The sequence below is a fragment of the Thamnophis elegans genome, chromosome Z, assembly GCF_009769535.1.
Source record: "Thamnophis elegans isolate rThaEle1 chromosome Z, rThaEle1.pri, whole genome shotgun sequence".
Lineage (NCBI taxonomy): Eukaryota > Metazoa > Chordata > Lepidosauria > Squamata > Colubridae > Thamnophis > Thamnophis elegans.
In genome coordinates, this window is record NC_045558.1 from 140,854,931 (window position 1) to 140,871,210 (window position 16,280).

General features: G+C 48.4%; 1 protein-coding gene across 1 annotated transcript in view; it reads right to left on the minus strand.

Annotated features, from left to right (window-relative positions):
* LOC116522038 (myosin-6-like) overlaps nucleotides 1-16,280 on the minus strand; it is a 69,840-nt gene that overhangs the window by 24,486 nt on the left and 29,074 nt on the right. Inside the window, exons 13-18 of the mRNA XM_032236623.1 lie at nucleotides 15,394-15,564; nucleotides 11,895-12,204; nucleotides 8,966-9,039; nucleotides 7,275-7,362; nucleotides 1,614-1,731; nucleotides 1,085-1,208 (exon numbers count right to left, since the gene is read on the minus strand). Coding sequence (XP_032092514.1) covers nucleotides 1,085-1,208; nucleotides 1,614-1,731; nucleotides 7,275-7,362; nucleotides 8,966-9,039; nucleotides 11,895-12,204; nucleotides 15,394-15,564 — 885 coding nt within the window. The remainder of the gene's footprint in view (nucleotides 1-1,084; nucleotides 1,209-1,613; nucleotides 1,732-7,274; nucleotides 7,363-8,965; nucleotides 9,040-11,894; nucleotides 12,205-15,393; nucleotides 15,565-16,280) is intronic.

The following is a 16,280-nucleotide window of genomic DNA, read 5'->3' on the forward strand; positions in this document are numbered from 1 at the left end:
ACAACCAGTTCACCAAACTGCTCAAAAACTTAACAACCGGTTCTCCTGAAGTGGTGCGAACCGGCTGAATCCCACCACTGGCTTCAAGTTGCCAAGGTGGAGAAACTCTGCTTTAGACTGAAAGAAAACTGTTTTAGGTTAAAGTCCAGGTGGTGATTTTAAAAAGGTAGGTCTCCTTTAAAGACACTTGCAGATGTCCTCCCTCCCCCCTTCTTCATCCCATTCTTCCCCTTCTCCTCCCTCCCTTCCCTTCCTCCCTCCCTTCCTCCCATTCTCTCCCCTCTTCTCCCTGCCTCTCATTTTTTCCTTCTTCATCCCACTCTTCCCCTTCTCCTCCCCCTCCTTTCTCCTCTCTCCCTCCCATTCTCTCCTCTGTTCTCCCTGCCTCGTCTTCCTTCCTTCATCCCCTTCTACTCTCTCCCTTCTCCTTCCTTCCTCTCTCTCTCCCATTCTCTCCCCTCTTCTCCCTGCCTCTCATTTTTTCCTTCTTCATCCCACTCTTCCCCTTCTCCTCCCCCTCCTTTCTCCTCTCTCCCTCCCATTCTCTCCTCTGTTCTCCCTGCCTCGTCTTCCTTCCTTCATCCCCTTCTACTCCCTCCCTTCTCCTTCCTTCCTCTCTCTCTCCCATTCTCTCCCCTCTTCTCCCTGCCTCTCATTTTTTCCTTCTTCATCCCACTCTTCCCCTTCTCCTCCCCCTCCTTTCTCCTCTCTCCCTCCCATTCTCTCCTCTGTTCTCCCTGCCTCGTCTTCCTTCCTTCATCCCCTTCTACTCCCTCCCTTCTCCTTCCTTCTTCTCTCTCTCCCATTCTCTCCCCTCTTCTCCCTGCTTCTCCTTCCTTCCTTATTCATCCCATTCTCCCCCTTTTTCTCCCCCTCCCTCCCTCACATTCTCTCCCCTCTTCTCCCTGCCTCTCCTTCCTTCCTTCCTTCCTTCCTTCCTTCCTTCCATCCTTCCTTCCTTCCTGCTTCATCCCATTCTCCCCCTCCTTCTCCTCCCTCCCTTCCTGTTGTAACTCGAGGTCTATCTGTATTCTAAAATCCCTTTCCCGGCCTCCTTGCCAGAAAAGGGATTTGTTCGCCTCACCTTGGTGTGTCCAAATTTGTACTGGTTGTGATCGATGTCCAAGGTGCCTAAGAGTTTCTCGGCCCCCTTCCGGCTGTCGATGAACTGACCCTCCGGAATGGCCGCCGGGTTTAGGATCCGGTACCTGGCGAGAATGCAAAAAAATTGGCTGTATTCTTTTGCTAAAGGGTAACTGAGATTTGACTAGGAAAGAGAAGCAGCTAGATCAGAGGTGAGATTCAGCCGGTTCGGGCTGGTTCAGGCCAGTTTGGGCCGGTTCAGGCCAGTTCAGGCCGGTTCAGGCCAGTTTGGGCCGGTTCGGGCAAACCAGTAGTGGAGATCTGCGGGTGGGCCTGCCTACCCGCCCCAGTTCTAAGCTGTGCCATTTAGCCATGTTTTTGTATCGTGGTGACCACAACTGGGTGCAATATTCCAAGTGTGGCCTTCCCAAGGCCTTAGAAAGTGGTACTAACACTTCACACGATCTTGATTTTATTTTCTCTATTAGACAGTTTGAACTGATCCTGCATTGCCAGAGTGGCGGATTCACCTTTGCCTGAAATCCCCGTAAAGGATCCGGTTGGGGAATCCTTTCCGACAGATCCGGATCCCCTCCAGAACGCCGTTGCAACGTAACTGGTGCATGACCAAAGGATTGTCCATTACACCTGAGAAAGAAAACGAGAGACAGAGAGTAAATGAAAAGAAAAAAATATGTCCTCCCCTTAGAAAGATCAAAAGGGAACATCAGAATTCAACAAAACATACTTATTATAGAATTGTATCACAGCGGCCAGTTGTTTCGCCGGATTTGGCATTGGTTACTAGTCGGGCCCCACCCAGGGGCCTAGGACGTCGTAACGTATTTTCGTAATATGCGTGCAGTTCCAAGCAGTGCGGCTTTTTGCATTTGACTGATGGTGATTTTGTCAATTTTTAACTGTTTTAAATGTAATTCCAGTGCTTTTGGAATAGCACCCAGTGTGCCAATTCCCACTGGAATTACCACTGCTGGTTTGTGTCATAGTCGTTGAATTTCGATTTTTAAGTCCTGGTATTGTGTGATTTTTTCATGTTCCTTCTCAGCGACCCTGCTATCACCTGGTATTGTGATGTGTATGATTGTAACCTTGTTTTTCTCAACCATTGTGATGTCTGGTGTATTATGCGCCAGTATTTTGTCCGTTTGTATGCGAAAATCCCACAAGATCTTGACCATCTGATTTTCGGTGACTTTTTCAGGCTGATGTTCCCACCAATTTGTTGCTGTTTTAATATTATAATTTTTGCACAAATTCCAATGGATCATTTGTGCTACTGAATTGTGCCGCAATTTATAATCAGCCTGCGTGATTTTTTTTACAGCAGCTGAGTATGTGATCAACAGTTTCATCAGTTTCTTTGCAAAGTCTATTATTATAATATTATATATATCTATATTATTATTATTATCATTATTATTATTAGAATTAGAATTATAGGTAAGGTAAAGGTTCCCCTCGCACATCTGTGCTAGTCGTTCCTGACTCTAGGGAGAGGTGCTCACCTCCGTTTCAAAGCCGAAGAGCCAGCGCTGTCCGAAGACGTCTCCGTGGTTATGTGGCCAGCATGACTCAACGCCTTCGAAGGCACACGGAACGGTATTCCCTTCCCACCAAAGGTGGTTCCTATTTTTCTACTTGCATTTTTTTTTACCTGCTTTCAAACTCTTAGGTTGGCACAAGCTGGGACAAGCTAATGAGAGCTCACTCCGTTATGTGGTGCTAGGGATTCGAACCGCTGAACTGCCGACCTTTCTGATTGACAAGCTCAGCATCTTAGCCCCCCGAGCTGCTGCAACCTAGTCTAGTCTAAATAAACCAGGGGAGGAAGTGACATTTCTTCCATGTTTTACAGAGGGTATTAAAAACTCCACAAATAATTGTTAAGAAACATAAATATTATGAAATACATGTTGGATATGCCAAATATAGGATCATGCAAATATATATATATATATATATATATATATATATATATATATATATATATATATATATATATATATATATATATATATATATATATATATATATATTGGAAAGAAACACAACAATCCAAACAATTCTACAAAATAAAATAAAATCTGAAACCGTGGATGTTTCAGGCAATATTGTATTTCCAGAAAATGTACATGAAAAATAATATAATTTTGTAAGAGTCGTGAATGTTAATAATCTAATTATGCTACAGTGTACTGTATTATACTATTCTCTACTGTACTGTAAGCTAAAGGTAAAGGTTCCCCTTGCACAGATGTGCTAGTCGTTCCCGACTCTAGGGGGCGGTGCTCATCTCCGTTTCAAAGCTGAAGAGCCAGCGCTGTCTGAAGACGTCTCCGTGGTCATGTGGCCAGCATGGCTCAATGCCTTCGAAGGCGCACGGAACGCTGTTCCCTTCCCACCAAAGGTGGTTCCTATTTTTCTACTTGCATTTTTTTAAACCTGCTTTCGAACTGCTCGGTTGGCAAAAGCTGGGACAAGTCCAGGGACTGGACTACTGCAATGTGCTCTACATGGGGCAGCCCTTGAAGAGCATTGGGAGACTTCAGCTTGTCCAGAATGCAGCCACGCGAGTGATTGTGGGCGCCCCTCGGTACACCCACGTTACATCTATCCTCCGCGAGCTGCACTGGCTGCCTATTGGTCTTCGGATACGCTTCAAGGTGCTAGTCGTCACTTATAAAGCCCTTCATGGTATTGGACCTGGGTACTTGAGAGACCGCCTGTTGCCAATTACCTCCAACAGACCGATTAGATCCCACAGATTAGGCCTCCTCCGGATTCCATCCGCTGGCCAATGCCGACTGGCGACCACCCGGAGGAGGTCCTTCTCTGTGGCTGCTCCGGCCCTCTGGAACGAGCTCCCCATGGAGATTCGGACCCTCACCACCCTCCAGGCCTTCCGCAAAGCCCTTAAAACCTGGCTGTTCCGACAGGCCTGGGGCTGATGAGTTCCTGTCCCCGCTTGAATGGTGTGCCTGTTGAGTTGTTTTTAAAATTGTGGTATTGTTTGTCTATGTCTTTTTTCCGCCCTATTTGTATCCCCTATCCCCCCCCCCCCCTGACTTGAGTTGTGAGCCGCCCTGAGTCCCTTCTGGGAAAAGGGCGGCATAGAAATATAATAAATTCAATTCAATTCAAGTAACAGGAGCTCACTCTGTAACGCGGCGCTCGGGATTCGAACTGCCGAACTGCCGACCTTTCTGATCGACAAGCTCAGCGTCTTAGCCAGTGAGCCACCGGGTCCCATAGGGCATTAAAAAAAACCTACAAGTGATGGGTTTGCATATCAGAAAATGAATTGATTCAAGAAATGAAAGAATATATCCGGGATTATGCAACCTGTTGTAACAGAGATGTATTCCTCACCATATGACTACAATTGAGTCCAAGATTACCGTGGCTGAGCAAGATCCTTTTTAAACTGAGTTTTGCCCCATTTTACGACCTTTCTCGTCACGGTCGTTAAGTGAGTCACGGCCGTTAAGTGAGTCATGGCCGTTCTTAAGTTAGGAACATGGTTGTTAAGTGAATCTGGCTTCCCCATTGAATTTGCTGGTCAGGAGGTCGCAAAAGGGGATTGCAAGATCCCGGGACGGTGCGATTGTTCCGATCCCCCTTGTCCCACACCAACACACACTCCGAGCCAAAGATAAGTTATGGCATTTAATTAACAGACAGACAGGTCCTTGGCAGCAAACCGGCACAGATAAGCCGTGGCAGCAATCCAGCCTACCAAGCTCACAATAATGTTCTCCGACATTAGTTCCTGCGTTGACTTCTGCAAAAGGGCGTGTCCACAAGCAGTCCTTTTTATAGTCTGGAGAAGAGCCTAATAACCACCAGCTGAGTGCAATTATCTCCTGTACTTGCGCAACTGTTCCTGAAGCCTATTAGCTCTTCGGTGCCGGGCATCCAGGAACAACTCACTGCTGACGTCAGGAACACACTCCCTTGTCTCCTCCCCACTGGTCCAAGATTCAGGCGCCTCCTGGTGGCCAACCAGCCGCTCTGCGCCCTGCTCAGAGTCGGAACCCTGTCCAGGGTCCTCCACATCCTCCAGAGCCGAGTCATAGGGCCCCTCGCTGTCGGAGTCTTTTGGCAGCTCCAACGGCTCCTGCTGGGCCACAACACTGAGTCAGAGGCCAAGAGGCTGAATTTTGATCACGTGACCATGGGATGTTGCAGTGTGGCCATAAGTGTGAGACACGGTCATAATTCGCTTTTTTCATTGCCGTTGTAACTTTAAACAGTCACTAAATGAAAGGTTGCAATTTGAGGACTACACGTACTCTAGCTGGGAGAAATTCTGCAGTTCACCATCTCTAGAGTTCTCGTACAGGTACTCCTCGACTTACAACGGTTCATTTAATGACCATTCAAAGTTACAATGGGGGGCCCGGGGGAAAAAATAACTTACGACTGTTTTTTTCCCCAAACTTACGGCCGCTGCGCCATCCCCTGGTCACAAGTTCATCCACTTGGCAACTGACTCATATTTACGACGGTTGAACCATCCCGGGGTCAGGTGATTCCCTTTTTGCGACCTAATGACAAGCAACGTCAATGGGGATGTCAGATTCATCTTAACGACTGTGTTACTAACTTAACATCTGCAGCGATTCACTTAATAACGGAAGCAAGAAAGGTCGCAAAAGGGGGCAAAACTCACTTAACCGATGTCGGCCTTAGGAGCGTAAATTGTGGGGTTCAATTGGAGTCGTAAAGTGAGGGCTGCCTGTATTTTACTGCTGGATGTTGCCTCCCACCTTGCTGTAAAAGGCATCTCATACAGACATTCCCCCCCCCCCCCCCTGAATTTTTCAGGAGGATCCGATTTGCTGCTTCCTAAAGCTGGGATAAGCGTCAGCTTGTCTGCAAAGGAATTGCCATCTCTTGCAGTAAGTCTGATGCTCCCTCTCTCCCCACCCCCCTCTGGGCCTGTGTGTGTGTGTGTGTGTGAGACACACACACACACACACACACACAGAAAGAGAGACAGAGACAGAGAAAGGGAGAGAAAGAGAGAGAGAGACAGAGACAGACAGACCAAGAGAGAGACAGAGAGACAGAGAGACAGAGAGACAGAGAGACAGAGAGACAGAGACAGAGAGACAGAGAGAGAAATAGAGAGAGACAGAGACAGAGAGAGAAAGAGAGAGAAAGAGAGAGAGACAGACAGACAGACAAAGAGAGAGAAAGAGAGACAGAGAGAGACAGAGACAGACAGACAAAGAGAGAGACAGAGAGACAGAGAGACCGAGACAGAGAGAAAAAGAGACAGAGAGACAGAGAAAGAGAGAGAGACACACACACAAAGACAGAGAAAGAGAGAGACAGACAGACAAAGAGAGAGACAGAGAGACAGAGACAGAGAGAAAGAGAGAGACAGAGAAAGAGAAACACACACACAAAGACAGAGAAAGAGAGAGACAGAGACAGACAGATAGAGAGACAGAGAGAGGCACACACACACACACACAGGGACAGAGACAGACAAAGAGAGATAGAGTGAGAAAAAGAGAGAGAGAAAGAGAGAGGCAGACACAAAGAGAGAGAGAAAGAGAGAGAAAGAGAAACAGAGACAGAGAGAGAGTGAGAAAGAGAGACAGACAGAGAAAGAGAGAGAGAAAGAGAGAGACAGACACAGAGAGACACAGAGAAAGACAGAGACAGAGACAGAGAGAGACAAAGAGACAGAAAGAGAGAGACAGAGAAACAGAAAGAGAGAGAGACACACACAGAGAGAAAGTGAGGGAGAGAGAATGAGAGAGAGAGAGAGAGACAGAGACAGAGAAAGGGAGAGACAGACAGAGAGAGAGAGAGAAAGAGAGAGAGAGAGAAAGGGAGAGAGAGGTACAGAGAGAGAGAAAGAGAAAGAGACAGAGAAAGGGGGAGAGAGTGAGAGAGAGAGAGTGAGAGAGAGCATTCCCTGACCTTTGGGCCTCAAACTTCCTGGAAGAAAAGGAGGAAGGACTTCCTTTTTCTGTTTCCTTCCTGGTTTTTCAGCCTGCCGTTAAGCAGGAAACGCAGGAGAGGAGAAGCAGCATCATTCACCACTGACTCCAACAAACCGGCTGAAGAAATCTTGTGTGTGAGAGTTCCCCAGACTGAATGTCTGGCTGCCCCTCCCCCTCAGCAGATCCCTTTGGTTTCCCCCACTGGATTACCGGGAGCCTTTCGCTCATTGGGGATGAGGCACCGCACAAAATGAGGGTGGGTGGTCTTGAGGTTGGCCATCAACTTGTTGAGGTTCTCCTGCGAAAAGAAAGGGGGAAAGGAGAAGAAAAGTAGGAGGAGGGGAGGGGAAGAAGGAAGGGAGGGAGGAAGAGAGGGAGGGAAGGGAGGAAGGAGAGGAGAGACAGAGGGAGGAAAGCAAGCAAGCAAGGAAGGAAGGAGAAAGGAAGGAGGAGAAGGGGGAGAATGGGATGAAGAAAAAAAGGAGGGAGGGGGAAGGAAGGAGAGGCAGGAAGAAGAGGGGAACAAATGGGATGAAGGAAGGAAGGAGAGAGGAGAAAGAGAAGGAATGAAGGGAGGGAGAGGTGATGAGGGAGGGTCAGAAGGAAGAGAGGGAAGGAGGAGAGAGGAAGAGAGGAAAGATGGAGGAAGGAAAGAGGAGAGATGGAGGGAGAGAGGAGGGAGGAGAAGAAGAGAAAGAGAAGGGAGCAAGGGAGTGGAAATGAGAGGAGGGAGGGAAAGAAGAAAGGAAGGAAGAGGAGAGGAGAGGGGGAGAAGAGAGGAAGGGAAGGAGAAAGGAGGAGGGAGACGGAAGAGGGAGAGAGGAGGGAAGGAGGGAGGAGGGAAGGGGAAAGAGAAGGGAAATGAGAGGAGGGAAGGAAAGAGGAGAGACAGAGAAGAGAGGAAGAAAGGAGGGAAGGAGAAAGGAGGAGAGAGAGACGGAACAGAAAGATGTAAAGGAGAGGGAAGGGAGGGAGAGGAGAAATGAAAGGAGAGACAAAGGAGAGAGAGGGAGAGATGGAGGGATAAGAAGGTGGGAGGAAGGAAAGAAGGAAGGAGAGAGGAGAGAGAGAAGGAACAAAGGGAGGAGGAGATGAGGGAGGGTCAGAAGGAAGGGAGGGAGGAGAAGAGGATAAAGAGAAGGGAGAGAGGTAGAGGAAATAAGAGGAGGGAGGGAAAGAAGGAAAGAAGAAAAGAGGAGAGACAGAGAAGAGAGGAAGGAGGGAAGGAGAAAGGAGGAGAGAGGGAGATACAAGAGGGAGGGAGGATGGAAGGAGGGAGGAGAAGAGGAGAAAGAGAAGAGAGAGAGGGTGAGGTAATGAGAGGAGGGAGGGAAAGAAGGAAGGAAGGAAAGAAAGAGGAAAGACGGAGAAGAGAGGAAGGAAGGAGAAAGGAGGAGAGAGAGAGGGAACAGCAGAAGAGGAGAGGAGAAATGGAAGGAGGGACAAAGGAGAGAGAAAGAGGAGAGATGGCGGGAGGGATAGGAAGGTGGGAGGAAGGAAGGAAAGAAGGAGGGAGGAAGAGGAAGAGGAAGAGAGGGACAGGTGGGGAGAGAAATCTTCATTATGGTTCTCCTTGCCAACCCTTAGGGAGGTCAAAATCAACATTTGGCCATTCACTTGGATGGCCCTCAACTCCCAGAATTCCCCAGCCAACAAGCCAAGTTTGGACAACTGTGTTGGAAACAGGGTCCAACCTCGTCCGCTCTGAAGCCCGGACCCTCTGCCCCCCGGGAGGTCCTATCTCCCTCAGAGAGGAGAGAAGGACTTCTGGGAGCGGTCTCCAAGCTTCTGGATTCTCCCCAATGGCCAGGATTGGCCCCGGCCCCACCGTTTCCCCACAGCTGCCCCACGTAGGCGAGCTGGAAGCCATCTTTCTCGTCCCGGGGGTTCCCGCCTCGTACCCGGTGAACCGCCGAGACCGTCTGGAAGGAGGAGCCCTTCTTCTTGGATCCTTTGCCCTTCCCGCCTTCTCCGCCTGAGGGAACAAGAGACGGTTGAGGCAGGGAGGCCATGATGGGACTCTCGCCCTCATCTGCACAAGCACACGGAGTCCTCGACTTACGACAATGTGTTTAGCCACCAAAGTTAGGGTGGCCTTGAAAAAAAGTGATTTGCCACTAGTCCTCACCCTTATGGTCTTTCCTCTCCTTTCCTTTTTCCATCCTTTCCTTTTTCTATCTTCCTTTCCTTTTTCTATCTTCCTTTCCTTTCCTTTTTCTATTTTCCTTTCCTTTTTCTATCTTCCTTTCCTTTCCTTTTTCTATCTTATTTTCCTTCCCTTTTTCTATCTTCCTTTCCTTTTTCTATCTTCCTTTCCTTTCCATTCCTTCCATTCCTTTCCTTTCCTTTTTCTATCTTCCTTTCCTTTCCTTTTTCTATCTTATTTTCCTTTCCTTATATCTTCCTTTCCTTATATCTTCCTTTCTTTTTTCTATCTTCCTTTCCTTTTTCTATCTTCCTTTCCTTTTTCTATTTTCCTTTCCTTTTTTTATCTTCCTTTCCTTTATCTATCTTCCTTTCCTTTATCTATCTTCCTTTCCTTTATCTATCTTCCTTTCCTTTCGTTTTTCTATTTTCCTTTCCTTTTTCTATCTTCCTTCCCTTCACTTCCCTCCTCCCTCTATCCCTTCCTTCCTTCCGTCTTCATCCCTGATTTATAGCTTTCTAAACTAGACACCACCACTCTCAGGTTTGTGTCTCTCCCAATTGCCTTTTCCAGGACATTTCCAAGGTGTTGAGGGTCCTCAAGAGCAGAAGATAATACAATGAAATACAATACAATACAATAGCAGAGTTGGAAGGGACCTTGGAGGTCTTCTAGTCCACCCCCCTGCCTAGGCAGGAAACCCTATACCGTTCCAGACAAATGGCTATCCAACCTCTTCTTAAAGACTTCCAGTGTTGGGGCATTCACAACTTCTGGAGACAACTTCTGTTCCACTGATTAATTGTTCTAACTGTCAGGAAATTTCTCCTTACTTCTAAGTTGCTTCTCGCCTTGATTAGTTTCCACCCATTGCTTCTTGTTCTACCCTCAGGTGCCTTGGAGAATAGCTTGACTCCCTCTTCTTTGGGGCAACCCCTGAGATATTGGAAGACTCCTATCATGTCTCCCCTAGTCCTTCTTTTCATTAAACTAGACATCCCCAGTTCCTGCAACCGTTCTTCCTATATTTTAGCCTCCAGTCCCCTAATCCTCTTTGTTGCTCTCCTCTGCACTCTTTCTAGAGTCTCCACATCTTTTCTACATCATGGAGATCAAAACTGGATGCCGTATTCCAAGTGTGGCCTTACCAAGGGATTGTAAAGTGGTATTAACATTCACGTGATCTTGATTCTCTCCCTCTGTTGATGCAGCCTAGAACCGTGTTGGCTTTTTTGGCAGCTGCTGCACACGGCTGGCTCCTATTTAAATAATTGTCCACTAGGACTCCAAGATCCCTCTCCCAGTTACTACTGTTGAGCAAGGCACCACCTATACGGTTCCTGTGCATTTCGTTTTTCTTGCCTAACTGTAGAAGCTTACTCTTTTCACCCTTGAATTTCATTTTATTAGATAGTGCCCAATGTTCAAGTTTGTCAAGATCCTTCTGTATCTTGAGCCTGTCTTCTGGAGTGTTGGCTATTCCTGCCAGCTTGGTGTCATCTGCAAATTTGATGACTTCCCCATTTATTCCCTCATCCAAATCATTGATGAAGATGTTGATGAAGATAAGATCCATTTGACCTCAAGGTTGGAAGCTGGTGAGCAAAGAGCACCCTCATTAACTTCGAACACTTGTCACCCCAACTCTTATTTTCCTGAGACGTTCCTGGGGGTTGGGGAGGGCAGAAATGAGGAAAACAAACCCCGGTTTTTCCTCAATTTTGCCCCCTCCCAGCCCCCAGGAGCACTCTATAAGCTTTCTGATGCACTTTTTTTTGACAAAAAACGGGCCCGTTTTTGTGAAAAACGGGCCATTTTTTTGCTCATTTTTGCCCCCCGAACACTCTGCAAGCATCCTAAAGGCTAAGCATGCCCTTAAAAAAAAACACGAGCCCGTTTTTGCAAAAAACAAGCCGTTTTTAGGAGGTTTGCAGAGTGCAAAACCTTTTTTTTAAAAAAATTGCCTCTTCGGGACCTTGGTGCGTCTTATACTCTGAAAAATACACTACTGCAATGTGCTCTACATGGGGCAGCCCTTGAAGAGCATTCGGAGACTTCAGCTTGTCCAGAATGCAGCCACGCGAGCTATTGTGGGTGCACCTCGGTTCACCCACATAACACCTATCCTCTGCGAGCTGCACTGGCTGCCTATTGGTCTTCGGATATGCTTCAAGACGCTAGTCGTCACTTATAAAGCCCTTCATGGTATTGGACCTGGGTACTTGAGAGACCGCCTGCTGCCAATCACCTCCAATAGACCGATCAGATCCCACAGATTAGGCCTCCTCCGAATTCCATCCGCCGGCCAATGCTGACTGGCGACCAGCTGGAGGAGAGCCTTCTCTGTGGCTGCTCCGACCCTCTGGAACGAGCTCTCCATGGAGATTCGAACCCTCACCACCCTCCAGGCCTTCCGCAAAGCCCTTAAAACCTGGCTGTTCCGACAGGCCTGGGGCTAAAGAGTTTTTGCCCCCCTTCTCGAATGGTGTGGTTGTTGTGTGTTTTTAAATTTTGTATTGTTATGTCTCATCTTTTTTATCCCCCTGTCTGTACCCCCTTCCCTGATTGAATTGTGAGCCACCCTGAGTCCCCTTCGGGGAAAAGGGCAGCATATAAATGTAATCAATCAATCAATCAATCAAAAATACAGTAATTCTCTCTTTCCTCTCCCTCCCCAATCTCACCTGCCTCGCTGCCGGCGTAGCTCGAGAAGAGCGTGGCCAGGAGCTTCAGGGCCGACTTCTGGAAGAGGCCCACCACGGTCTCGTTGAGAGGGTCCTTGTTCTTCTCCAACCACCCGTTGATGTTGTAGTCCACGGTGCCGGCGTAATGGACCAGCGCAAAATGGGCCTCCGGTTTCCCCTTGGTGTTGCGGGCTTTTCCGAAGTTGGACGACTTTCCCAGGTGATTGTCGTAGAGTTTGGCCTTGAAGGTCATGTTGGTGGCTTTGGGGAACATGCATTCTTCTTCCAGGATGGACATGATGCCCAGAGGCTGATCGCCCCAAGAGATGGAGAGGAAAGAGACAGCAATGAGGACAGAAAGGACGGAAAAAATGTAAACCCTCCCGGAAGTCTAAACAACCTTCCTACGGGATGTCCCTAAAGGTGCTTTTTTCAAGAGGCAACTGGTTTTTCTTGGAAGGCATTACGCTTCTCATCTGAGAAGCTTCTTCAGTTCAAAAAGAAGGTCCTTTGTCTTTTAAATGTAGGTGGACTGCTGAATCTGGTCCCAATGGGTTTCTTCTGTGTTGTGCCAAGCGATTGTGACGTGGCTGTTTGGTTTCCCCAATGTATAAATCGGCACGTGGCTCACTGCATTGTACTCAGAGGTGGTATTCAGCAGGTTCTGACCAGTTCTGGAGAACCAGTAGCAGAAGTTTCGAGTCGTTCAGAGAACTGGTAAACACCACCTCTGATTGCCCCCGACCCTATCTATTCCCTGCCTACCTGCTGGTGATCACCTTTAAAGCCCTACATGGCCTAGGACCCGGATATCTGCGAGACCGCCTCCTGCCACATACCTCCCAACGGCCGATAAGATCTCACAGGCTGGGCCTTCTCCGGGTGCCGTTGGCCGGACAATGCCGGCTGGTGCCCGCTCGGGGGTGGGTCTTCTCTGTAGCTGCTCCAGCCCTGTGGAACGATCTACCCGCAGAGATCCGGACCCTTCCCACTCTCTCGGCCTTCCGAAAAGCCACTAAAACCTGGCTGTTCTGGCAGGCCTGGGGCTGTTGACCCCATGAATGAGGTCCAGCGTATGAGTGTATGGTGTGCTGCTTTTAAATCTGTTTTCTTTTTCCCTATATTTTAACTTTTTCATTTTTACTCTTGTATTTTGTAAGCCGCCTAGAGTCCTACGGGATATAAATTTATTAAATTACAATTACAATTACCGAGTCCCAGCTGATTGGGAGGAAATGGGAATTTTGCAGTAACCTTCCCCTAGAGTGGGGAGGGAATTGAGATTTTACAGTATCCTTCCCCTGGTGTGCTGCCCCAGCATCAGTGGTGGGTTTCAAATTTTTTGAGAACCTATTTTGTGGGTGTGGCTTATTTTGTGGGCGTGGCTTGGCAGTCATGTGACCAGGCGTGTATGGACAATTTGACATCACTCATGCACACTCAGTCACATGACCACCACCCCCAAGCCATGTGGCAAAAATTTTTGGGACTCCTATGAAGGGGTGGAGGGGAAGGGAGGGGAAAACCTTCCAAATATAGACAAATGGATGATTAAGGGCCGAAATTAGGGAGAACGGAGAAGGCAGGACAGAGGGGAATCCAGTAGAAAGCTATCACATGCTGGGGAAAGAACTTTGGGAGATCGGAGGAGGCAGGACAGAGAGAAATCCAGGAAAAAACTCCTGAGCTTGCCACTGCTGTCTGGTGGATTGTGCCGCTGGACCTCTCTATGATTCTCCATTCACCACCTCCATTCCCAGGTATGGGACTTGACACCGAATTGGGCTAGGATAGTGCGGGCAGGCGGGGGGAGCAAGCGATGGAGCGGCTTCTGGACGGGCGGGGGTGAGTGAGCGAGCGACAGGGCCAGGGCAGCCATTCCGGAAGTTACTTTTGGGTCTACCGGTCAAACCTCCTCTCACCGGATCGGTAAATTTCACCATTCGGTTCTCCCGAGCCAGTGTGAACCGGCAGAAACCCACCACTGCCCAACAGTATATACTGTAGATGTTGTAGGAATTAAGAGCTGTCTCCTTTAAGAAACTACCTCCTTGGAAATGTAGGCAGAGGCTGCCTGATGGGAAATGTAGTTCCATGACATGTGATCATATCTGTGTTTCTGATTGGCCACTGGAGCATGCTGCCTGCGTGCAGAACAAAGCGGACTCATTTTAAATGCCAACTCAACCAGGAATGCAATGTGCGTGCTTCCTCTCTCAACACGGGAGCAAAATCATCATCTTTTTACACCACGTGATGGGACAGATTATAGAAAGTCAGGAGTATCTCAACACTGAACTGTAAGTTTGATATGAAGAATGCCTGATAATAAACTTGATCTGAATAAGAGTCCTAAGCGTGGAGTTAACTGGACACCCCGAGCGAGCCTAAAACGCTCGAGGCAGAACACCGGGAGAGGGGTGGGTGTTCTGACCCCCCTCGTCCCACACCAACGCACACTCCGAGCCAAAGATAAGTTACGGCATTTAATTAACAGACAGACAGGTCCTTGGCAGCAAACCGGCACAGACAAGCTTGGGCAGCAATCCAGCACAGATAAGGCTTGGCAGCAATCCAGCCTGCCAAGCTCACAATCATGTTCTCCGACATTAGTTCCTGCATTGACTTCTGCAAGAGGGGCGTGTGCACAAGCAGTCCTTTTATAGTCTGGAGAGGAGCCTAATGACCACCAGCTGAGTGCAATTACCTCCTGTACTTGCGCAACTGTTCCTGATGCCTATTAGCTCTTCGGTGCCAGGCATCCAGGAACAACTCACTGCTGACCTCAGGCTCACACTCACTTGTCTCCTCCCCACTGGTCCAAGGCTCAGGCGCCTCCTGGTGGCCAACCAGCCTTTCTGCGCCCTGCTCGGAGTCGGAACCCTGTCCAGGGTCCTCCACATCCTCCAGAGCCGAGTCATAGGGCCCCTTGCTGTCGGAGTCTGGTGGCAACTCCAATGGCTCCTGCTGGGCCACAACAAGTGGGTATACAGTATCCTTCAACAAGCCACACCCACCAAGCCATGTCATGCCCACCAAGCCACGCCCACAGAACCGGTAGTATAATTTTTTGAATCCCACCACTGATTGTACTGCATATAACCGGGGGCCTCAATGACTTGCTAAAAGGATGCAAATGACCAGCTGTCAGCAGGGAGTGTAAAGCCTTCCATTCCCCACCATCTGGGCAGAGCTGAAGAAGCTTCTTGGAGGAGAAGTGAAACATCTTCAAAAGAAAAAACCAGAAAGCCCAGGTGGCTCTTGGAAAAAAGCACCTTTGGGTCAACCAGGACCTGGATGACAGAGAATCTCCATAGACATCTGGATGGAATTATTCAACATTCCCAGGAGAACGTCAGGAAATTGTGGAATAAACCAAGGAGGACCAGCTGGTTGTGTCCCCCTCCAAACAACCCAATTGTCATTCAGAGAAGCTCATCTGAGGTACGTTCTGGAGAACCAATGATGGAAGGCTTACCCGATTCCCCCAGCAGCTTACCTTCTCAATCAGGTCAATGCAGGCCTGGAGGTCCATGCCGAAGTCAATGAAGACCCATTCGATGCCCTCCTTCTTGTACTCCTCTTGTTCCAGAACAAACATGTGGTGGTTGAAGAACTGTTGTAGCTTCTCGTTGGTGAAGTTGATGCAGAGCTGCTCAAAGCTGTTGAACTGGGAGGTGGGGGGGGGGGGAAGAAAGTTATGGACCAACCAAAGTCAACCCAAGAATGTGGTCTGCGCAGGTCTCACCCTGCTCCAGTGGCAGGTTTCAAAATTTTTTGGAACCTACTCTGTGGGTGTGGCCTGCTTTGTGGGAGTAGCTTGCCGGCCATGTGACTGGGTGGGGATGTTATAATATAGTTGCAGAGTCACGCTGAACCACACAGGAGAAAACAAACTCCTACAACGCCATAACATCCTGATAATGCATAACATAACATTCTGAGATGTGCCCCACCATTGACGTCCAGGATTTGACCATATATAGACTGAGCAGTAGATTAGAAATTGTACTTTTGCAGGCTGTTTTTAAGGGTTCCACCACAAAACCGCGGTAGAATAAAGCGCGCTCGACGAAAGCGCGTACGTGACGTCATCACAGCACGACGAAAACATCGCGCTGTGAGTGGTAAATTTAAAATTAAAGCGAAAACCTTACCCTAACCCCCCCAAACCTAACCCTAACCCTAAACCTAACCCTAAACCTAACCCTTAACCTAACCCTAACCCTAACCCTAACCCTAAACCTAACCCTTAACCTAACGCTAAACCTAACGCTAACCCTTAACTTAACCCTAAACCTAACCCTAACACTTAACGTAACCCTAACCCTAACCCTAACCCTAACCCTTAACCTAACCCTAACCCTAACCCTAACCCTAACCCTA